A 24,036-nucleotide genomic window follows, 5' to 3' on the forward strand; every position below is an offset into this window, starting at 1 on the left:
AAAATTATTGTAAAAATTAAGTCTCGTGAAAATTGGCCATAGCCTATAAAACAGTATGGGCTAGGACACATGGCTAACACACGGTGACGCTATTTTGCATCCTTGACTAGCTGCAAAAGTGAACTTTTCTTCCACGTCCAGTAATCTGACACCAACGCTAACCCCCAAAAAACTCAGCCGGAGGATGGAACCTCAACTTCACTTGCAGGAGTAGACGAGCACGGACGAAACGTACCAAACGGAGGCGACGCTGTGCGCAAACAACTTTGGCTGTGGGGAGAGTCTACGTTTCCGAATAGGTGTCCGTTTCAAATGATATCAAAGCAAAGCGTTTCACTTTCCACAGGCGGATGGGTGACTACCGCTCTCGGCGGCGGCGCTTTATGAGGAGGAGATGATGAAGAATTTCAGCCACAGTCCCCTTCACAACAACCAAACTCCAAACCACATTAGGGAACGGAACAACAAAAAATTCAGCTTGTTTTCGGCAATTCCGTTACGACTGTCTCTGCGAGGTTATGGTTTCTGTATGGCTACGTTGTTTCTCTTCTGTTTCGGCTCTCTTTTCTACCAGTTAAACGGAGGACCCCCTAAAATCTTATTGGACATCCGACAGTATCTCGGTAAGAATGTGCGCACTTTTAGGTGTGTTTGAGTCTTTCTCAGAAAGCTGCCGAATCTTTGAAGTATGCTGCCAACGCAAATAACTCAGATCCCAGTCTAAGACTATTCAAGTTATTGCCTACATTTATACGATTAAGTAACTATTTTCAGTAACTGGGGTTAACACCTCTGTTTTTGAGGACGTGTAACAGCAAGTGTATGCAAACTGTTTCCACCCCCTCACCTCTGGACAATGGAATAGTTTATTTTTTGTGTAACGGCATCTTCACGATACTTTTGAATGGTCTCATTCTAGATCTTTAACTTGGTGTCGCTGTCATTAATGTGTTGGCACATGCAATAACAAGTATGTCTGTACTTATACGCTAGATATATTGGTTTGTTACTATACGGCTGTCATTTATGACTGTGGGTAAGGTGTCATTTCCACGATCGTCTTGGCTTACGCATCGTGGTAACAGTATAAGCGTTGCCGTTATCTGTGTGCCTTTACAAAACGCCTGTTGATGCACGCTCTGGTCCGTGTCATTCCTGTCCCTAAGTGACAGCGAACGCGTGGAAAGAGCGCAACAGCTGGTGACAATAGTTGTACGCATTCTACCAAACCAAAATAGTTTGAAAGGGTTCTGGATCACCAGAAAGGCACACTTCTCTGTTTCTGACTGCAAGCTATAAATACAGTCTTCTTTTTGTAACATTGTAAATCTTTGCTCAAGATGAAAGGCTTGATAAAATCAAATGCTGTGTTTTCATGTAATGTTGCCTAATGTATTCATTTAGCAGTCGATTTTAAGCAAAGCAACCACCAGTATGAACTTGCGACCTCTTGATCCACAGACACCAATTCATTTGAACCTAGACTACTTCCTTCAAACTTGGAATGTCTTCCCTCAGTATTCATACTTCCTGTAAATGTGAGTTCAGGAGAACTGTCATCATGTTCTCATGCCTCTCTTAAACCCTGATTATCGGTTAATAACAGGTGAACTGTTTCCTTTAAACAGATTGACTCATAGTGACAAGTGCAGCGGGGAGTGAGTGTGTGTGGGTGTGTGTTTGACTGTGTATGTTTATGTGTGCGTGTGCTTGGCTGTGTATTAGGGGTGTGTGTATATATGTGCATATGGCTGTATGTTACTGTATGTATTGGTGTGTGTACAGTATGCATGTACATACGTGTTAATGTGTGTGAGCATGTGTGTTGAGAGGAAGCTGTGTTCATACCTACTCCTTACAGCAGATTGGAGCCTTTATGACGTGATAAACATCTGGAACTGAACCAGAGTCACTCACCAAGTCAGCCACTAATCCCCTGGGTCAGATTGGTTTCCTTCACACACACACACACACACACACACTTTCAGTCAAAGACAGATGCCCCCATACCCGAACACAGTCACAGAAAGGGAGAAATCCGCTCCTTGCATCTCTGCCACCCACTGCCCCCATGTTGGGACCTGAGAAGGACGTCTCTGTGGCTGAGATGAATGAACCCCTGGTCCAGCTCAGCTGCTTCAGGGAAGCCCCCACCTCTGGGCCTGGCAGACACAGGGCCTTCTATGACGGGGGCTTCAGGGGAAGGAAGGGAGGGAGGTGGGGTGGGGGGTTATGCAACAGTGACATAACTGTACTGTTGCACCACTTGTGCTGTGGCATCATACGTGTTAGAGAGGGCGACAGGGGAGTGAGGGGTCCCTCTCTAACACCTGTAGGGATCTGCCACCCCGTGGAGTCTCTAGGTAACATACTGGGGGAGGAGATGGTCAGGATTCATGGAGATGAGTAAGATTGGAAAGGATCATGCATTCCTCAGGATTCTCTGGGCTCTGTCTCTCTCTGTCTCTCTCTCTGTCTCTCTCTGCCTCTCTCTCTGTCTCTCTGTCTCTCTCTCTATGTCTCTCTCTCTGTCTCTCTCTGTCTCTCAGCCCCTTTCTCTCTTTTGGTCTCTATTTCTTGCGTGTGTTAGACATATGTTGGTAACATAGCCAGGCGAATTAAGGGCCTAAAGCACACTTCAGCACTATAGAGTGAAACTCCCAAACCTCAAGGCTTGGATAAAGTAGAAATGCTGTAGGAATAATGCTTGATTGTGTTTGTGTGCGTGTGTGTGTGTGTGTATATATGTGGTGTGTGTGTGTGTCAGAGTGATCGGCAGTCTCAGGCACACCGGCAGGCTTTTATGAGAGTGGGGCGATCCCAAAGATGTATTTACCTTCATCCAGCCGTGTTACTTTTGGCTGTGCTGTGCTGAGAAGAGTGTGAGGGTTCCTGGTGGGGTGTGTGTATGTGAGAGAGAGTGTGTGTATGTCTACATTGTGTGTATACGTTGTGTTTGTGTATGGTGTGTGTGTACAGTGTGTGTGTGTGTGGTGGGTGTCTCGCTCTCTCACGCAGGGGGTCCTGTAAGAGAACAGGTCCTGTTTTATTCCGGCCAGCGTGGAGGTTGGTGTTTGAGGGTGTCACTCAGCAAATCGCCGTGGTAACAAGCAGCGCTCAAGCACAGACTCTTAGACTTGATTTACTGCCCCCTCTACTCTCTGTTCGTTTTTATTACCACACACACACACACACACTGAGCATGGACACCTTCTGCTTATTTAATTATTTAATAGGAATTTGCCCACCACTGGTCATTATCACTTATCAAACGAAGGCATGAGTATGTCTGTGACTTTGTGTACGTCTTTCAGTTTAATACAGTTCTGTGTATGCACAAAAATATGGTTTCCTCAAATCTTTATGTGATTATTCAGCACTGTGAGAGATTTTGACTCAGGAACGCTGAAGACAATTTCAGAGCACAGCAGAGGAATCTATTTTAAACAGTTTGTCTCTATCTTTACTTTAAAACTGAATGATGACAGGAATGAGAGGCCCAGTAGTCTGTTTGAGCAGAGGACTGCTCAACCTACAGACTCATATATCACCAAGCTGACATCGCTCAGCTGAAATATGATCTCAGTCGCTCTAAATGCACAGATTGGACGGTTGTTTAGATAGAGCCTTTGATGTTCCTTGGCTTCAGACTACCTGTGAAGATACACCTGAACTTGAGGAAAAAGACACATTTCCTAGTTTTATTTTGATTCATTATCTTGCTTTCTGAATTGCTGTTTCATTAATAGCCAAGATACGCTGGAATTCAAAGACATTTGAATCAACCAGATTTGCCGTAGTTCTAAGGACTAGGCCATAGGTGAGTCTGTGTTGTTTGTTTATGAACACTTCCCCAGAAGAACAAGCCAGGGCCTGGTAGATCCATCCTGTCTTTTTACAGTAAAGCAGTATGTTTTGCGTGCCTGTTTGAATTCCCGATAACTCCCCATGATTCATGAGGGCCGGCTTATAGCAGCTACCCTGGGAACCAGACCAATCAGCGAGCTCACGTTGTATTTGCTGAGTTTGATCCCCCTCCCACTCAAACAGATTTCCCTCCGGCAAGAGAAGGGCCGGGCCAATCGCAAACATTTATCTGATATGGGGCAAGTTTAATATGATGACTGTACAGAGGTGCGCTGATGAGGGTGACCAAGTGACAGTTTTGTTGTTCTGATTGTATGGATCACATTGTAACAAGTTCAGAGGCATGTTGGCCTGTGCTTGTTGATAACGCTTCTTGGAAATCATAAATGACACTAGGACTGATAGGCAGGGTCATTTTCAAGTACACAAACACACATACACACTAACATAAACACACAGTTCCTACTCTTCCCTTGAACCATCTCTCTATGCATCTCTCTTCTCAATTCATAGCTTAGTCAGTGGGGCACTAAGAGGTAAATTAATATGCAATAAGGAGTCTTTACGTTGGCTGTTACACCACTGATAAACAATGGTAGGAATATAACTAGAATTGGCGGTGTGTGTGTGTGAGTAGTTTCCCACTGTGAAGGGAGCATGGATTGACATGTTTAGTCAAACATGGGTAATAAAAACAGGCTTCGCTACAGTGGACCCCACTCACACATGGCAGTCTTTCACACACACTCACTCACACACACACACACACACACAGGTTTGTCTTGATTAGGCCGGTTACATGTTTGTTACCGTGTTTGACAAAATGCAGATGTAATCTGTTGGCAAAATGCATAAAACACACTCATGAACTTTTTCACCTATGTGCACACACACTCACACACACACACACTGCTGTAACACAGGGGAGACAGATGCAGGTCTAACAGCAGCTCAGACACTTTCAGAGCAGCACTGCCAGCTCTCTCATGGGTGTGCAGGAACAGCAACACAAACATCCAGATGGGTTCACACAGACACACACATACAATAGTTTTCACTTGCTGAGAATACACACACACACACTGTAAGGGAGTGCTCGCACATATGCACTGTGAACAGACACATGCGTCAAGCCTTGTTGAGGCAGCCAGCCATGACAGTGTGATTTTTGGCACCAGCTTGGCCCTCCACACAGACACCAGCAGAACCATTCCACACTTTCTGGAGAAGGATATTAAAAACAACGCCTTTATTTCATCTAATCTTATTTTATTTCACAGAATTTCAAGAGTAGTGGCTATTCCTTTCAAACTCGGGGGAGGAGCCAAGTCTTCCTGGATCGATACCAAGGGGTCACTTGTGAGGTTTCTTTGGAAACTATGCCTTAGGTCAGGGGTTCCCAATCCTGGTCCTCGGGCCTCGCTGCCCTGCATGTTTTAGATGTTTCCGTGTTCCAACACACCTGATTCAAATGAATGGTCGTTAGCAGGTTTCTGTATAACTAGATAACGACCCATTCATTGGAATCAGGTGTGTTGGAGCAGGGAAACATCTAAAACATGCAGGGCAGGGAGGCATGAGGACCAGGATTGGGAACCCCTGCCTTAGGTCATATTGTAGGTCTGTTGGGCTGTCACTCAACTTTCAAGATTCTTAGTCAGGGTTCCCAGTTGTGTGCTATTCTGGAAAGAATTTGAGCATTTACAGATTAATGGATATCTCCACTTTAAGAAACCCAACCAGGTTTTTGATATGGGTCAAATGTATAGCATTATAACTTGGCAATCCTATATTGTGTGTGGCATTTATAGGGATTTATGGAGTTGGCTTTTGTCTAGTGGCAGCACAGGTAGTGTTGTCTGCAGTCCAAAGTTGTGTTTCTAATCTAATATTCTTAAACTGTCTTCTTGACTTTGTTTATTCTTTCTTTTCTTTATGTCTACAAAGACTGAGAGTGAAAACAAGCCAACTGGTAGCTCCGTTTAGTGTTGTCAGGTGTTTAAGTCTCTTTGTATTACTGTTGAAGAGGAGGTTCGATTTTTTTGTGGAATGTGTCTCTGGTCCTGTGTTTTGAACGATCTGTGGTAATATGTTCCTGCTGTCCCGGTTGTGAAAACAAACACACCTCCCCACTGCGCCAAGGCGGGTTTTTTGTTTGTTTACTTTTTCCTGTTACGGACACGATTGCTCGTTAAGTGTGTTTAGGGGGCAGTGAAGGGATAACTGCGCTGACATGACTGGAGACCATACGAAACCAACGATCAGGAAGCTTTTTAACTGAAACTGAGGAATAGATCCAGGATATACATACAATAAATAGATCTTAGTGGCTGTATAGCTGTATATAAAAGGGGAATTTTGCTGTGAGGAGAGGATATTTGTGAAGTCTGATCCTCTTTTTGTAGCAATATGACTCCTCATACTGCCCCCCCCTCCCCCCCCCCTTAGGAGTCGTGTCCAGTCGTGTCCAGCTGGAGAAACCTGAGGCGTACCATCCACTGTACACCAACTGTTGCTGTATCAGTGTGGTTTCATGCTAAAATGGACGTCTGTCTCTGCCATTTACAGAACAATGAGTTTACCATGCTGTGTTTGCAAGCTCATGCTGAGCAACAGATTCCCAGCATGGTCGACCACATGTTTGTGCTGAGGCCTGTGGAGGCGAGAGTGTTCGTCTGCCCCTGTGTGTCCCCGCCGGCCCTCTTTACAACCTCCGTCGGAGCTGCTGCGAGCGCACGCTGGCGCAAACCCTCTTGATTGGATAATTGTCTCAATTAGCACAGCCAATTAATGGCTACATGCACCATAGATTGCTAATGCTCTCTCTGGAGGCCTAGCCGCCCACTGCAATAACACACAGTCATCATCTTGCATTACTGTGTTAGTGTTTGAGCAGGCACAGAAGGGAAAAGATGAAGCAACGCCAGACCCGTTAACTGTTATTGGTTTGTAACTTCTGATGAACGATGACGGTCAGAACTCATAAAGCTTTTTGTGGAATCATATGAAGTGGAGTGTGACTAAATCAGTGAGCCGCTACTGTTTGTGCTGTCCTGTTTATATGCTAAAAAGTTCCAAAACTGATATAATTGTTGAATTTTTGTAATTTTTTATATATAGAAATATTGTCGAAAATGCTTCTTACATCCTTTTCTTGTCCTCAAGTTTGGAATATTAGCGGAGCAAATCATTCTTGAGTAGAAGAGGAATGGTGTATCACCCCAGACTGTTTCTTCGAAGGAGGGGGGGGGTATTTGTTGTGGTATTTCACGACTGCCAGGCTCAAGCTCTTGAGTTCACTTCCAACCATCAAAAACATCCCTCCTTTCGACAAATTTGAAATTCTTGTTTGCCGACTTCTACAATCAAATCTGGCACCGGGACAACCAACCCTGTTTCTGGGATGGGTTTTTTGCTGAACCACCTTCAAAGTACTTATTTTGTACAGCTTGATTTGATGAAATAAAAATGAACTAGGCTACACCATCTCAAACATCATGAAGAATAATGCTGTCGTTTACGGACTCTATGAGAGCATTTAGGCTGCTTTACCCAGGAGGTAGTGGTGAAGCATATAGGGGCTGTGGGCTGGGTTCAAGGCCCCAGACATAAGACTGTTTTTCAGTGGTTGCCAGGGCACTGATGACAGCTGCTTGTGGTTGCTTTCATGGCACAGCCGGTGGGTCAGAGGGTGGGTGGCATGGTGCCCGCGGTTACAGGGTGGTACCCTGGCAATGTGTGCCATCACGGCAGCGCTGGCAGGGGAAGAAGGACGAGTTCCTCCGTAGATGGAGGCCCTCAGGGTGTGTGCGGCGACATTTTGAAAGAAAACGTCCACTAAGACTTACATACTGTAGGCCCTCCATCTTGAACTAGGACAGCTATGACACATCTGAGACATCTGAGACAACACATATTGGAGAAATGTTTCAGGCTCGTCGTCTTTTTAGCCGGGTTTCTTCAGCAAATCTGCTGTGTGTCCCTGAGCTCCCGTTAGTTTGGTACAGTAAGCTTGTTTTGTTTATTTTGGCAAGAGTTTCAGTGCTTCACATTCCTGTCTTTATAGCCATAAAAACGCCCACAAACATGGTGTGCACCAGGACACTGTGCTTCACTTGTCATCAAGTACTCTGGTTGAAACATTTACTGAGGACAAGTCTTTTCTTCATGGGGGCTGTATGTATGCGGGGGACGGGGGTCCAACTATTTAGGAATGGTCTTCAGTCTTCTGAAGCATCATAATTGGTTGATAAAGGTCTTGTTGAGAGAGAGAGAGAGAGAGAGAGAGAGAGAGAGAGCGAGAGCGAGAGCGAGAGAGAGAGAGCGAGAGAGAGAGCGAGAGAGCGAGAGCGAGAGCGAGAGCGAGAGAGAGAGCGAGAGAGAGAGAGAGCATGTTGCCCACTGGCCAGCTCCTTACCTTGTTCTGGGGTCTGGGTCTATGTTTATCTCCTGGTTAAGAACCACAAGTCTGTCTGCTCCACTCATTTAATGCCCATGAAAAAGTATATAGCTGTTTAAAATAGCAACCTTAAATACATAGTAGAGCCACATCGGGTGCCGATGCCCGTCCCATGTCATTAAACCGCTAGTTGCTAGTTTGGGAAAATGTATCGCTATGCACTTTTAAGTTTTATTTAGCTTATCCCCTCTCTGGTTTTATGCAGCAGAGTATGAGAGTGGACCAAGTGTTGTTTTCTCTCTGTATTGTTTGGACTCCAACTAAGACAGCTGTTTGGACATGTCCAAATGATTCTGGGATTCCTTCATTTGTCATGATGTGTGTGTTTTAGACTTGGGATGGAATCTGATCTAGATGGGCCATGTACACTGTAGTTTCAGTTATCAAATCTAACTTTTTAACTAGTCAAACCTTACTGCTTGTGTGTGTGTTGAGTGGTCTTGGTCTTGGTCTTGACTCAGTCTTGATACACTCTGGTCTTGGTCATGACTTGGTCTCAGTTTAGGTGGTTTTCACTACAACACTGCCTGAAATATCTCCATGTCAAGCAGGTTGCACTTGAAGTGGCTGTGTAACTGGGTAGATTCCCAGTCTGTCTTCCAGGCTGTTTCAGGTGCAGGTGCCTCAAGGGGGTCTTTTTATACCTAAAGACAGTTATTATCTTTTTCTATATTATTAGTAGTCTTTTTGAGTTCTTGTCTGTTAGACATCTGAGTGTTTGATGAAGAGACTGTGTGTGTGTGCCCAAGCATTAGAGAGTGTATGTGTGTATGTGTGTCTGTGTGTGCCCAAGCATGAGAGTGTGTATGTGTGTGTGTGTGTGTGTCCAAGCATGTATGAGGCCAGGCATGTGCGTGTTTGTGTATCTGTGTACAGTGCACCCAGACCAATCTCCTGTGAGTTGCTCCCTGATTAGGCATGACTGCAGACGTGCTGAGATTAGGAAAACATTATTACAGGGAGGTGATGCAACATTTCCATTAACCCAGGAATGTCAGGAAATTAGGAAAATTAACTCAAGCATGCTTCCAACTTTCCACTTCCACTCTCCTCTTCTTTCTCTCCTCATCCCCCTCTCCCCCCACCTCTGCATCCTCATCCTCGAGTTCCCCCCTCCCACTCACCCCTCTCCTGGGCACCACAAGACACCACCTCACCTCTGCCAGCCACCAGTTGGCTCTAGCTCTGTCTTTCTCTGGAACAGCTCTGTTTGGTCGGCTAAGTCATTAGTGAGTCAAGTGGTACCGCTGCACAGGCGACACTCCGGTTACTACTGGGATGACACATTTTACTAAGGTGCTTTTCTCTACGATCTGGGCTTGCATCCCACACACACACACACACACACCATGCTGGCGCTGGTTCTGCCTCGCTCTAAGGCAGCAGCGGATCCTGTTCCATGGCTACTGGCCCTACCCTTTGTTTAGTCTGAACTGTGTGTGTGTGTGTGTGTTTGTCACTGCACCATGGACTGTCCATCTCTCAGCTTTACATCTGAAAGCTATTTTGGTTCAAAAATACTGAGAGATTTTCATAGAGCTGGACCAACCAAAATAAACACAGGGAAGAAACAGACGAACATCCAATAAACCATCTCTCACCTCCGAACGCAGGCTAAGATAACAGGTCTTCAGTACTCCCTGTCAATCACCTAGCCTAATAATTGTGCTCCAAGCTTGAGGCCTCACACAATATTATGAATGCAAGTAACTGGAACTAGAGGCCTTAAAAGGGGATAGAATAAGCAAAACTGGCAACCCTAGCCTCAGAGAGGAGATGGAGTGTGAGGCAGCCATGGTGGATTCTCACAGAAGGGGATCATGGGTTTGACCGGCAGCTCAGTTGGAATGTGGCCCTGCCCTGCGGAAAGCAAACTTCACATCATCCAAAGCTGCCACCTCCGTCTTAAAATGTGCTCTCTCTCACACACCCATACACACACGCATGCATGCATGCAGTATGTGCACACACACAATATTATACACACATGCATATAGACACTGAAATGTACGCACCTGCACTCACACATCCACCTCCACACACACTCATGGTGAGAAGCCTTAGGCTGTAGTTATCTTTTACTAATTTGTGTCGTCTTTTACATGTTGGATATAAATGATCACAATGGTGCACATGCAGTACAGGCTGAGTGTGATTCTTCCCCAAAAAACATTCAGCTACAGTTTTACAACCTGCCATTGCAAGTTACAGTATTATTAACTCATTTAGCTGCTAAGTGTTTTTCCTGTCATTCCCTGATCCCTAAACTAAAGACAGTCCAACCACTAAACCCCCAGTTGAAATGCCCTGGCAGTGTTCAGATCTTGACCCACACAGGCCAGAGTTCCTCTAACAAAGCCACATTTCTCCAGATGTTTTCAGGACATCTAGAGAGTGCCAGAGTCCAAAGTTAACATAGTCTCTTCCAAAGACACACAAACTCCCTGCTCTTCCAAGAATCTGGACAGTCCAAGTTAAGGACATGTGGTTGTGATTGGTTCAAAGAGAGGGCAGGGGGTGTGGCTGGGCTTGTCTGATTGATGTAGTCAAGAGTGGGTGTCTTTCCAAAACACCTGCAGACCCAAAACACCAGCCCAGGCCACTTTCCTAAGAAATATTTTTTAACCAGGGGCAGCCCAAGTGGGTGGAGGTTCCCAGTTTGTGTTTTTATCACATGAATGCTCCACTTAGTAGTAGGTTTCCAAATATCCCTATTATGTGGGGGCTTGCTATTTTCTCATTCTACTAGTACTTCACAACAGGTCAGAGAACACTGGAATGTTACACATGCAGGACCAGTTTTACTGCTCACTCTGGTTGACCTCGCCATTGAGATTTAACAAGGGGTCAAAGGTCATGTCAGAGCTTTGGGATGGACTGTGGTGGAGATGAAGCACCAGTCCTCATTCTGACTGGTCTCCACAGACACAGATGGTCTCCCTGCACACTAACACATTCCGTGCGAACACTAATAAACACTGACACTAACAATCACACCCCACCTTGCACACACCAGCATCACTCTTTTGACCTTTCTGTCTTTCTCTCTGGCAGTCTCTCTCACACATACACACAGTTACTATGACCCTTAAAAGCCATCAGAGTTCTGGTCTCGTTAGGCCCTGGTTCTGTTGGGTCTCAGATGGCTTGGTCCAGAATGTCCTGGTTTGGCCCACAATCCTAGTCTGATCTGGTCTAGTTTGACCTGGTCTGGACCCGTTCTGATGCAAGTAAAAGTGAGATCCCTTTGTGTATACTGTAGGCTACTTCTATGACTCCACAGTGGTTTTCAGCAAGACTTCGAGCAAAACCTCCCCTGTTGATTTGGTCAAACCTTATTAACTGTCTCTTTAACTGTCTTTTCAGTCCATAATTCTCTCTGGCTCCCTCTCTCACTCTCCTCGCTTTCTCTCACCCACCCGATCTCTCTATCTTTCTCTCTCCCGTGTTGGCAGAGTGAAGTAATGGTTTCCTCATGAGTTCGTTCCTGGACAGTACAGTAGTCTCTAATGCAGATGTGGCTTGTGTTGTCCCCAGTCATCCACTCTGCTGTGGCTTAGGGACGGCTCAGTTACTTTCCTGTGGTTGACACACACACACACACACAGGTACTCGTGCACGCGTCCACGCACACACACGCTACAATTGGTCTTCCAGTGTACTGAAGATTGACTTTCCACATGGACACACACACACAGAGAGCCTCTTGTTGCGTAGGTGCAGTTCATCAGGCAGCTTGTGAGAGTGTCTCTAATCATCGCAGTTCCATTACACAGTCTTTCACCGGAACACTAAACTGTTGTCTGACCACTTTATTTCCTTAGTATTCTGAGTGTGTGTGAGTGGGTCTATCACTGTACTGTACTCCCAGACCCAAATCAGCTCAAATCGATAAGTGCTTCTCGAGTATCGTAACTGCAGTTGGAGATGTTTACGAGCTTAGACATTATATAAGTCGTTGACAGTGTGGAGGTGACAATTGTGTACACTAAGGGATATTGACCTATGGAATGGAAGTTAGTAGGGTGGTGATAACATTCTGGAGCTCTGGGATCATGACCTTTTGAGAAGTCTATGTGATCTCTGGAACTAGTGGAAAATTCCCATCTGGCCATTGTCCATTTTATTTTTCCCTCATATTTTTTCCTCTGTCTTTATCTCTCTTCTCTGCTTTCCTTCAGCAGGTTGTTGTGCAGTGGGGAAACATTTCAAGTTAGCTTTGTTCCTGACACTAGCCTATCTATAGTAAGCAGCACAGGACTGGCTCTTCAAAGGTTTTCTGTACTTCTAATGCTAAACACTTGCTAGCCCTGCTGTACAGAAGACTGAAAGGAGGCTTGATGTTGGAGGTCACTGAGACTTAGCCAGTGCTCACCATCACAGCCCTCCATTGCAATTTAAAACACACTCATGCAGCATCAGCAATTGATTATACATAAACACAGCACACAACATACACACTCATAGGTTTTGAAACAAAGAGACCAACTTCAAAACATGGAGGCACACCACGTCTGGGTGTGAACTCTGGGACTGGGACAGAAAAACGGCCTGGGACTTTGAAACGCAGACCGGCCCACGACCGTGTATTATTATTATATGTATATATTTTTTGCATTATGCCGGCCGTTCAGAAAATCTCCCGACTCTCCCGATGGCCAGTCCGACCCTGATGTACACACATAAACACACAGTCAAACCACATCCTAGATGCCTGCCTATTTATATGTGTAACAGAGCCCAGTGGCCGCTCCCAACAAGTGGGCTGGGGCAGGAGGGGGGGGAGGAGGAGGGGGGAAGGAGGAGGAGGGGGAGGGATGGGGGGGAGGAGGAGGGGGAGGAGGAGGGGGGAGGAGGAGGAGGAAGGGGGAGGAGGAGGGGGGAGGAGGGGGAGGAGGGGGAGGAGGGGAGGAGGAGGAGGGGAGGAGCAGGGGGAGGAGGAAGGGGGGGAGGAGGGTCTGCAGGAGGGGCAGCAGGAGGAGGGGGAGAAGGAGGAGAAAGGTCTGCAATAGGGGCAGGAGGGGGAGGAGGAGGGTGGGCAGGAGGAGGAGGGGGAGGAGGAGGGTCTGCAGGAGGAGGAGGAGGAGGAGGGGGGAGGAGGGGGAGGAGGAGTAGGGGAGGAGCAGGGGGAGGAGGAAGGGGGGGAGGAGGGTCTGCAGGAGGGGCAGCAGGAGGAGGGGGAGGAGGAGAAGAAAGGTCTGCAAGAGGGGCAGGAGGAGGAGGGGGAGGAGGAGGGTCTGCAGGAGGAGGAGGAGGAGGGTCTGCAGTAGGGTCTGCAGGAGGAGGAGGGGGAGGAAGAGGAAGAGGAGGAGGAAGGTCTGCAGGAGGGGCAGCAGGAGGAGCAGGGGGAGGAGGAACTGCAGAAATAGGAGAAGGAGGAGGGGCAGCAACAAGAGGTGGAGCAGTAGGAGGAGGAGGGTAGAATAGTGTGTCCATGTGTGGCTTCTCCTAAACAATTCCAGGCATTCCCAGCTACAACGCTTTAGGAAAGACACATGGCAGTGTGTCTATGTATGATAGGGATATGTGTGTATGTTTATTTGTGTGTGCGTTTTTTGGTGTGTGTGGGTGTGTGTGTGAATGTGCGTGTGGGTTGGAGGTGGTCGAAGCCCTCCTTGCTCCACCAAAAGGTGGAAGTCTGTCAGAGTGCTGTCGTATTGTACTCATGAATATGTTAGTGAACTGCCATCTGGACACTATTTGTTTTATAGATTTTAGGATTTTCATCTCCATTCTCTCTCTCTCTCTCTCTCTCTCTCTCTCTCTCTCTCTCTCTCTCTCTCTCTCTCTCTCTCTCTCTCTGTCTCTGTCTCTGTCTCTGTCTCTGTCTCTGTCTCTGTCTCTCTCTGTCTCACTCTCTCTCACTCACCTCACACAAATGTTTTTCATCTTGCGTCCCTCTCCACCTCCATCTTCCCATCCCTCTGCATTCTAAATGATCTCTTTCAGCTACACCTCCATTTCCATGTCCTCCCTCTTTCTCCACCTCCCTGGGTCTCTCTCCACTTCTCTCCCAATCTCTCTCTCTCACTTCATCCCTCTTCTTCTCTCAGTAGTAATTTAACAGATCAGAGTCTGCCTCTTATGAGACTGGGCTTCTGGCTCTGTATTTATAGACTTGCACCCCCCTTTTCAGACTTGACAGATAGACTGGACGATGGAGTCTTCAGTGATGCACACACCCACCCATCCACACGCACACACACACACACACGGGATGTGCTAATTACAGGCTGGCACTGGATGTCTGTGAATGCCATGAACAACCGCAGACCATACCATACCAAACGCTGTTGACCATGAATGAGAACAGATGACCATGAGTGAAGGCAGTTGACCGTCAACAGGACTCTGCTTATCCTGAACGGAAGTTGCCAACCACAGTAGGCTGTTTGGAGCTACAATACACTTCAGAAGACAACAGTTGAACATTGAAGAGTACAAGAGCAGTAAAAGCTACGTTTCAATGAGACCTTCACTTTTCTACCTCGCCTTGCTCTTTACATAACCACAAACTCTTTGCATGGATAAACAGTATTGGCTTGCTTGCTGTGTGTTTTATGTGTCAACTGAAACTGTGTGCTCTTCTAAAGTACTGTGTGTGTTTGTCTTTTATTAATCACGGTAACTGTGTCCATGAACGGCTTCATGGTGACTTCAGTACTGTGTGTGTGTGTGCGTGTGCGTGTGTGTGTGTGTGTGAGGCTCCATGGTGAGCCCATTGGGGTCTACCCAGCCCAGCCTCAGTATAGAGCCTCTGTGTCCTCTTGCCCCAGCCTTCTCCAAAGAGCGCTTTATTACCCCCTTTGACTCTCCCTCTATCCCAACTTCTTTTCCTCTTGCCTGGCTCTGCTCTCCTCTGGACTCAATGGAGAAGGTTATGGTCTCATGACTCATCATTAATGGCTGTTCACCCGTGTTTCAGACCTCTGTGTGTGTGTGTGTGTGTGTGTGTGTGTGTGTGTGTGTGTGTGTGTGTGTGTGTGTGTGTGTGTGTGTGTGTGTGTGTGTGTGTGTGTGTGTGTGTGTGTGTGTGTGCGTGCGTGTGTGTGTGTGCATGTACAGTATATACCGAGTGTATGCATGGGTGTGCATTCAAATGATTTCCCAGTAATGTATTAATGGTCATGGAATGATTCGTCTCTCATTGGTTCACCTACCAGCTACTGTCGTCATGCTGGACACACAGACCAGATGCTCCTGGGTGGATGACATTGTTAGGAACAAAGGGAAATAAAGAATGTTGTTGAGAAATGTCTTACTTGGGGAGAAAGAAGTGTCTGGGTGGTGTAGTGACAAGAATGGACTGTGGGAGCTGTGGTTGAGGGGAACATAGGTTTGTGGAGTTAGGGTCATGGCCAGAAGGGTTACCGTGTCCACGGCCTTCACTCCATTGGCTCTTTTTACCCTGTGGGAAACGCTGTGACTCAGACACAGACTTTCTCATTATTTCTGTCTCACAAACACACGTACACATACTCTTTTTCTATCTTGCTCTATTTATCATACTTTCTCTCTCACAGACACACACACACACTGCCCTCTCCAAGTGCAGCCAATGCTACTGAATGGATCTGAATGGATTCCTTCTCTCTCTGGTATGCTTTCCTCTCTGAGACCACGGAAATTTCCACACCCTGTGCGTGTGTGTTCGTGTGAACGTGTGTGTGCAGTGTTAGTGTGTGTCAACTGCGTTTAGTGTGTGTATTTCTGTGTGGTGCATCACCTCACCAAAAGGTCTCTTTTAGACCCTACGGAATGATGGTTGATTTGAGAAGTGCTCTTGCTACTGTGCCAGTGTGTAGTCTGCCTCTGTTTCCTCCATGACCTCATCCATGCAGACCTGGTCTGCTGGACCTCAGAGTGTCCAATATGGCTGCGTTACCCCCATCATCCTGCTCTCAGCCTGATCCAAACAAGAGACTTATCCTGAAGATTTGCCGTACCCGCTTATTTTCTTCATCCTCAGCCAAAGCGGCACGTTAGGTTTCATGACGTCATCGTCTAAGGGGACGTCTTCATCTCTTAACTGTGCGTGGTTTTGTTTGCTTCACAGCTAAAGCTCTCAGCTGCTTTCAAGGGGCCCAAGGGGTGTGTGCTAGCTGGCCTAGCTGTGCTAGACCACATGTGCTGTGGGGGTGGAGAGTTTTGTGACGCCTCAGGGCATCCATAGCTTCAGCGTGCTCTTGGATGGAGAGCCTTCTGACGCACGGAGCACCTGCTGTAACAGAAGAGAGATCGGGTGTGTGATGCTGTAGATTCCATCCCTAGTTTAGTTGATCTGTTGTCGTTTTTGTTGATGCTAAATGTGAGTTTCTGTCTACATTAACACCCATCATGAACACAGAAGTAAGAATGTCCACGGTCATTGCTCTTTGGCCCCTGTCTGTGGGAGTCTGTGTGAACTTACTCTCTCCCCCTCTCTCTCTATCTTCCTGTCTCTCCCACTCCTCACTCTCTCTGTTGTTTGTCTTTTAACTTTTGTTTAAAAAAAAGTTGGAGATGGAGGTTGAAGTTGAAGACCTCTAAGCTACGTTTGTTTACACGGCTAAACGCTTGTTCCAGTAGCTCTTTACCAGCAGGGGACAGGGAGGTTGTGGCTCAGGTTGCCGTGAACAGATCTCCATTTTGGAATATAAAAACACATGCCAACATATGGAGAACACATGGACTTTATATGAAACTTAGAGAGGGAGGCAGGAGACAGTCTGTGTGTGTGTGTGTGTGTGTGTATGTAAAATCTCCGGAGGTTTTGAGATGATGTCATAGGGGTACCAGGTGGTCCACTTCAGTGCGCACATCCGGTGACTTCTGGTATGGGCCACCATGAGACACACACACACAAAGGATCTCTCTCTCTTTCCTCCTCTCTCTCTCTCTCTCTTTCCTCCTCTCTCTCTCTCTCTCTCTTTCCTCCTCTCTCTCTCTCTCTCTCTCTCACACACTGCATCTCCTCCACAAACACTAAACTCAACTAAAAAAAGCAGTGACCACTGTACAAGGGAGGGGTCCACAGTCCCATTGTGGTGTAACCTGGCACTGACCGGTCCTGCTGACCGGTGCTGCTGACCACTGACCCCCTGGACGGATGCTTCCGTTGCAGGAGTATTTATGTGAGATGATAGATGCAGACTAGGGCTCTGCTTGGATCCACTGTGTAATTAGGGGAGAGGTTTGGGGTTTTTGTGAAAACACACACGCAGGCCCAATGCGTACGCAGGTACACACAGACATTCACGCACGCACGCACACACACACGCAGAACATGCTGGCATCATGTCGACTGGGTTGTATTAAGGAGCACTGCGGTTGTATGGAAACCTAGGGAGGGAGGGGAAGTGACAGAGAAGGAGAGAGGAGAGGGGAAAGAAAAAAGAGAGGGGGGAAGAGAAGAGAGGGAGACAGAAAGAAAGGAGGAAGAGCGAGGGAGGAGGAGAGGGAAGGACAGAGCCAGAAAAAGAAAAGGGAGAGGAGAGGAGTGGAAGAGAGAACGAGAGGGAGAATTATGGCTTGGATGAGGATGGTCATTCCATAGTAATAACCACTGGTCAGGAGAAAGGTTGTCACTGAGACGATGAGGATTATGTGGTAGGAAAGGCTACACACACACACACACACACACGTGTATATGAGTCTGATGAACAGAAAGAGTTATACTCACTACACAGCACTTCGTATGGATGTGTGTTTGTGTTTCCTTTTTCGCACTCTGAAGAGCCTGATACAGTCTGTCAGGGGATTAGGAGGACGCGCACACACGCATGCACACACGCATGCACGCACGCTTGACCTCACGTCCCCAATAACACCACCTTCTTTCATCTCCTCCACTCCAGAGACAGTGTGGTTCCACACAGCTGCTCCAGCTGTGTGTGTGTGTGTTTGTGAGGGAACATTAATGTGTGTGTGAGCAAGCACGTGCGTACAGAATATGTGTGTGTGTGTGTGCCTGCGAAGGCAGCCTGTCAGGAAGCTGTTAAACCTGATCAGTCTTCAAGCCACTGTGCTGAAGACTTTAACACACCTTTACATGGCCTATATCATCACATTGTGGTATGGTGCGGTTCATTTAGCTACATAGACGTTAGTTCTTTCCCTAACATTGGGGAGTGTTGTAATGGGGTATGTTTACCATAGAAACCAGTTGAAGTAGTTTGACCTTTAATCTTCTGGGCTGCTGTTCCAAGCTAATGTCTGTGGGTGTGAGTCACCAGGCCTTGTCTGTTTGGTCATGTGTGGTCTACTACAGGTTGCAGAGAAGAGTAGTACTTTGAAGGTGAGGTGTAGAAAGGTGTAAGACTTAGATTAATCATCCACTTTGGCTTTGTGTGTTCTCTCCCTTTCTTTCTCTTTTTTACTTTCTCCTTCTCCTTCTAACTTCGTCATTCTTCATATCTTTCTCCCCCCTCTTTTTGTCTCTCTCTTCTCCAGTTTTTTCTCGCAGTTTTGTCGTACTGTACAGCTGTTTTTCCTGAACCTTATCTTATGTCACATGACCACCCCTCAGGGATTCGGAGTCACCCCTGCCAGCCAGTAGTTTTCTCTTCTCCCATATTAAGTTTTGAGTTCCCCCTCCTCTTAACTTTTGCTCCACCTCTTCTCCTCTCCTCCTCACTTCCTCTCTTCCTCCTCTTTTTTACTTGTCCTGGGAGGCCGGTGATGCACATAACACACTGGGAAATGTCGGAGGTGTGTGTGTGTGTGTGTATGTGTGTGTGTGTGTGTGTATGTGTGTGTAAGAGAAAGAGAGCGAGAATCTGCAGGAATCTAATGAGAGGAAAGCCCAGGATGAAGTCACATACAGGACAGTGCTGCACAGTAGCAGAAGCCTGTGGTTCTGGACCATTCCCATTGTGTGTCCGGGGACTGCAGAATCCTCTCCACAGGACCACAGGAGAGAGAGAGATTTATAGCAAAAGAGAGAAAGAGAAACAGGGAAATGAAGAACAATGTTTCCCACAGCTGGCATTTCTTTTCATTGCCTTCATGATGAAAGGAATCTGTAATACCAGGTTGTATAGCTGTACGGTTTTATCCTCCGCGGAGTTAAGTGCTTCCAGAGGGCCTTCCCTGGGGACAGCATACTACAGGCGAGTCTGCTGTAGACTAGGTTGCTAACCTGACTTCTGTTAGGGTGTTTGCAAAGGTCCAAGTTCATAGCAGGCAGGTGTGACATTTCACAGGACGCACACTTCCTAGTTTGTGCTGGCTGCCATGGAAACAGGGAGCTGAGACCACAAATGGAGCTCGGGCGCGGTTTGGGAGAGAGGTGGGGGGTGTGGGAGGATGGTAAGTAGGCTACTCAGGACGAGTGGGGGGAGGTGGGTGAAAGGTGAGGGAGAAGGTGGAGAGGAGTGGAGGAAAAGAGGAATAGAGAAGTGGGGTGGGGGGGGGGGGTGATGGGAAAACCTTGCAGATGAGTTTGGGGATGAACTGCCACAAATGTAGCCTTTTTTTGCAGAGAGAGAGAGAGAGAAAGAGAGAGAGAGAGAGAGATGCTTTCAAAAACGATTTAACAGGGATGAGAAGCATAGTCAAAGGGCCTGTGCTGTGCCCAAACATGTCAAATACAGTAGGTGTTTTATTTAGTTTATTGCCTTTCAAATGAGTCTTCTATCCTCAGTGTGAGCTAGATGAGTTATTTTAGGATGGCCTCCAGAGAGACTTGTTTGAACGGAGAGGTTGACTGGAAGATATTTCATGGGGTAGGTGGATAGAGAACCATGCAACAGCTCAAAAGACGGTCAAATGTTTTCCCTCCAAAACTAGCATTCTAGCTGTGCACAAGATGGCCGCCCACTGTATCACTCCAAACAGCTATCTGTTGCTATTTTCTCCCTCCATTCATCACCCCCCTCTTCCCATTGTTATTGTAGTTAGTTTGTCACATTTCAGTATGTGGGGTGTGTTTTTATATGGCTCGTCGTGTGTTTAGAGTCTGTGTTAAGCAACTGAGGCTATGTTGTTGTGAGGTCGTCCCATTGTGGTTGAAGTTTAATGTGCTGGCTTTCAGTTTACGGAGGCTTAGCTGTTGTTATTGCACTAAGGCCTTTGGTATTCAGTAGGCCTTCAATGTCATAAGCAAGGCCTATTCTTACTCTGCCATCCAACGTGGCGCCATTGTGCAGGAGAAAGTTTTTATTGTACGAGATTTGCAAACATTTTACTGTACGATACAATGCAACTTTTCTTACCCATGTGGGTATTAACAGTACTTTATTGTAGCTTACAAAATACCATAGCACACAACACATTTAAATATAATGCTATTTGTCTAAAGAATATCTTTATTTGACCAATTATGGATTAAAGGGTCGTTCCATTTGGCTTCTTTTCGTAGGGGTGTTTGGGAAATTTCACTGGTCTCTCAGGCCGCCAGTGGGCAGTCTCTTAGTCCACAAGGACAGGCTAGCCAGAGAGCTGACGGGCCGTCCACACGTCCGCACACCCAGACGAGGTACGTACCACTCAGTAAACATGGAGCCTTCAAACAGGAAGTGATCAAAATTTGCTTAGTTGAGCAAGCTTAGATTTGTGTTCTCTGACATCAGTTCTTGTTATGCTGGCCGGACTTCCTGACCTGTGTGTGTGACACTCCTGGCTTCTGGTGAAATAGCGGGAGGTTTTAGACTTTGTGATTGGAAGAGGAAATCTTCCAGAGCAGGAAGGACAATGTTTCCTGTGTCAGTGTTCTGTGTGTGGATCTACTGTATGATTGGTCTCCGTGACTGCAGGTCAGTGACATCATTAGGGTTAGGAAGGGATTGTTCAGTCTTCGTTGTGTCTCGTGTTGAAATAGGCCTTCTGGGGTCAGGGCAAGGCTGAGTCAATAACAATTTGCAAATCCTGTTGCATACTTTCAAAATCCCTTGATTTGTCCTTGCCAACTGCAGTAAAACCAAAAGATAAGTCATATAGGTGTTGACTGGGAGGAAAATCATACACACCCCATCTCCTTTCAGTGTCATTGGTCTCTGTAAAGACACTGCTGACTGTGCAGCACTTGTCCCGGTGTGGGAAGAGAAGTGGGAGGTAGTCGAAGGGGGGTCAAAAGCCTTGCCTGATTTGGTGGAAAAGTTAAAAAAGGGAAGAAAAACGAAGTCAAAGTGAGAAGAGGCCCAGGAGCAGGGCTCTGTGTACTTCCCCTGAACGGATTACACAAGTAAAACAGCCCATAATATACCCCTTCTCCTGGCATCTGGCAACGGTGGCAGACTGGGAACAGAGGCAGAACAGACCAGCACTCTGTCCTCCTCCATCCAGGAGTCACTTCTCCAAAAGACTGAAATCTCTCGCTCTCTCCGGGTTCTCTGCCATCACCTTAGGGTAACAGGCAGGGTGACGGGGTTCACAGTCATGTGGCCAAGCAGCTCAAATGATTTGATTCACTAGACTTCATTCAATTGACTTGACTTGATTCACTTGACTCTTGATTTAATTAGCTTGGCGTAACTCGCCTGACTCAACTTGATTTAGTCTCAATTTGATTCACTTGACAAGGCTTACCTTGGTGATTTGACACACCGGATGACTTTGTCAAGGTTCACTCAACAAGCATGGATGTCTGTTTGTTCCTTTAGATCTAGTTTTTTTGAGTGAGGAACCAAGCGTCTGGAAGAATGCTCCTGGTATTTTATAACTTGTGTTCAGGGGTAGTACAGTATCAGTTATATATCCTCCATGAACACTGAATTTCTCCACAGCCTCTTAATAATTCACAACTGTATCTTAAATGAAGTCTGCGATCTGCACAGTGTTGCTGCAAGTTGGCCCTTGACTTCCATGGGAGGTTCAGCCACTGGTTTACTGGAGTCTTTGTGTCCAACATACTCACCCACCCTCCTCCTCTAATTCAGTGTTTTCAACATTGCTTATCTTCCTTTGTCTGTGGTCTGTCCTCCACCTGACAGATCCACACCCAATCATTCACAGTTGTTTCACTTCCAGGCATGATATTTTCAGACCTCTCTGATCCACAGAATGTGTGTTTAGTTCCATAAGCCACAAAAGTCAACATTGCTTTTTCGGATAATCTGTTTAGCAAGGTCCTGGTGTGTGTGCGAGTGTGTGTGATCTTGTGTAAGGGGGACGTGACAGTGGCTACTGTGCGGTGTCCACAAATTGCATGATGATACTGCCTGAGCTCCCCTTGTGCTTTCCTTACCTCATTGTGGTGTGTGTATGGGTGTGTGTGCACTCATGTTGTGCATAGTGTTCATGAGTTTGTTTTGGGGGGTGTGCTATAAGACAGAAGCAAGAGGTCTTGACCTCTACATGTTTCAGACAGGAGTGGTAATCTATTAGAATTATTATGTTTTATCCAGCTGCAAAGAAGAAGATCACCCTTCTACTACAAAATACAAGATAAGTCTGTGTTTAGAACAGTGTCTATTCATACAAATAAGGATATGTATGGAACACTGTCTATTCTTAACAGACAAATCTAGGAGTGTTGCTGGAACACTGTCCATTTTGTCTCAACAGAGTGTTGGGGACCCGCAGTGTTCTCAATGCTAAGCAGCGTTCCACAGTGCTATGCTACTGTGCTTTCTCAATCCACCTGTAACAACACAGTAGTTGCAGTCCTGACCAGGTCCTCACCTGTAGTACTCTGTCTGGCCACCAGGGCCAGGGCCTGACAGCAGGGTGAACCAGAGCTCTACAGAGTGGGTGGAGACCCTAACTCTCCCCCAAACTCCCCCTTATAATTACAGAGATGGTTCCAGCCACGAGTCTTAATGGTGGGCCACTCCCACTCTCCAAATCAAAGGGCTGTGTGACCACACACACACACACACACATGATGGCAGACTGACAGGCATGCATGTATGTAACCACAAAAAAACAGACAAACACACATATTGTACACATACAGACATGCACACACACAAGCCTAGAATACACATTCACTCAGACACACAACCACACATTTATAGTCTCTCAAACCAGGGCTTGTTTGCATTTTCTTGTTTATCTTTTTGGACATAGCTGCACAGCCAACCTTGTAATATACAGTACATTTTTGTGACTGTTGTGAAGTTCTAAGCATGGGTTTAAATGGAGTAGGGTGTGTTTTTATACCAAACTGGTTATAGTGATGAAGAATAGTCTAATCTATTCACTTACTCCTGACACACACACACTCAAAAACCCTGAATTCAAGGAGTGACACTGCATGTGGTAAGAAATGTGGTAAGACATAACATCCTGTAGTCAGAAGCCTCCTCAGGAATCCCCCATTGTGGTGCAGGAGGTTCTAGAACTCTCCGTTGGCTTCCGGAATGTTCTGTATCCGTGTTTCAGACTTGGCAGGTTGGACCCTGATGTGAAGTAAAGGCGGTGACTCTCAAAGTCGTGTCATAGTTGCACACGGTGTCACAGCAGTCGTTCCCTGTGTGGTCCCCCCCCCTCCTCCTCCTCCTCCCACCCTCACCTATTCTGGGATGTTCTTTCCCTAAGCCCTACTTAGCTAAGTCGCCAATTTCATAAAGCAAATGAAACGGTTTATGCTCTAAGTACATGTTTATGAAATTCCCAAAGTTACTGTAGCATTCCTGACTGGGGCCAAGTCCGGAGGGAAAATTCCAGCACCCTGAGGGATCGTTCAGCATGGCCTCAGGGAATAGTTCCTGTAGATCAGACTGTTGTTTCACTTGTAAAAATGTTTGGAAAGCTCAAAGACTTAACGAGCTCCCGACTGTCTTTTATGT

At 46.6% G+C, this 24,036-nt stretch overlaps 1 protein-coding gene across 1 annotated transcript in view; it reads left to right on the plus strand.

Annotated features, from left to right (window-relative positions):
* Window positions 1-221: 221 nt before the first annotated feature.
* Window positions 222-24,036, plus strand: part of LOC146287151 (uronyl 2-sulfotransferase-like) — a 42,067-nt gene continuing 18,252 nt past the window's right edge. The window contains exon 1 of the mRNA XM_084700856.1: window positions 222-623. Within this exon, the coding sequence (XP_084556982.1) occupies window positions 395-623 (229 nt within the window). The 5' untranslated portion in view covers window positions 222-394. The remainder of the gene's footprint in view (window positions 624-24,036) is intronic.

This window comes from Hypomesus nipponensis, chromosome 6 (assembly GCF_054491055.1).
Source record: "Hypomesus nipponensis isolate SF chromosome 6, ASM5449105v1, whole genome shotgun sequence".
Lineage (NCBI taxonomy): Eukaryota > Metazoa > Chordata > Actinopteri > Osmeriformes > Osmeridae > Hypomesus > Hypomesus nipponensis.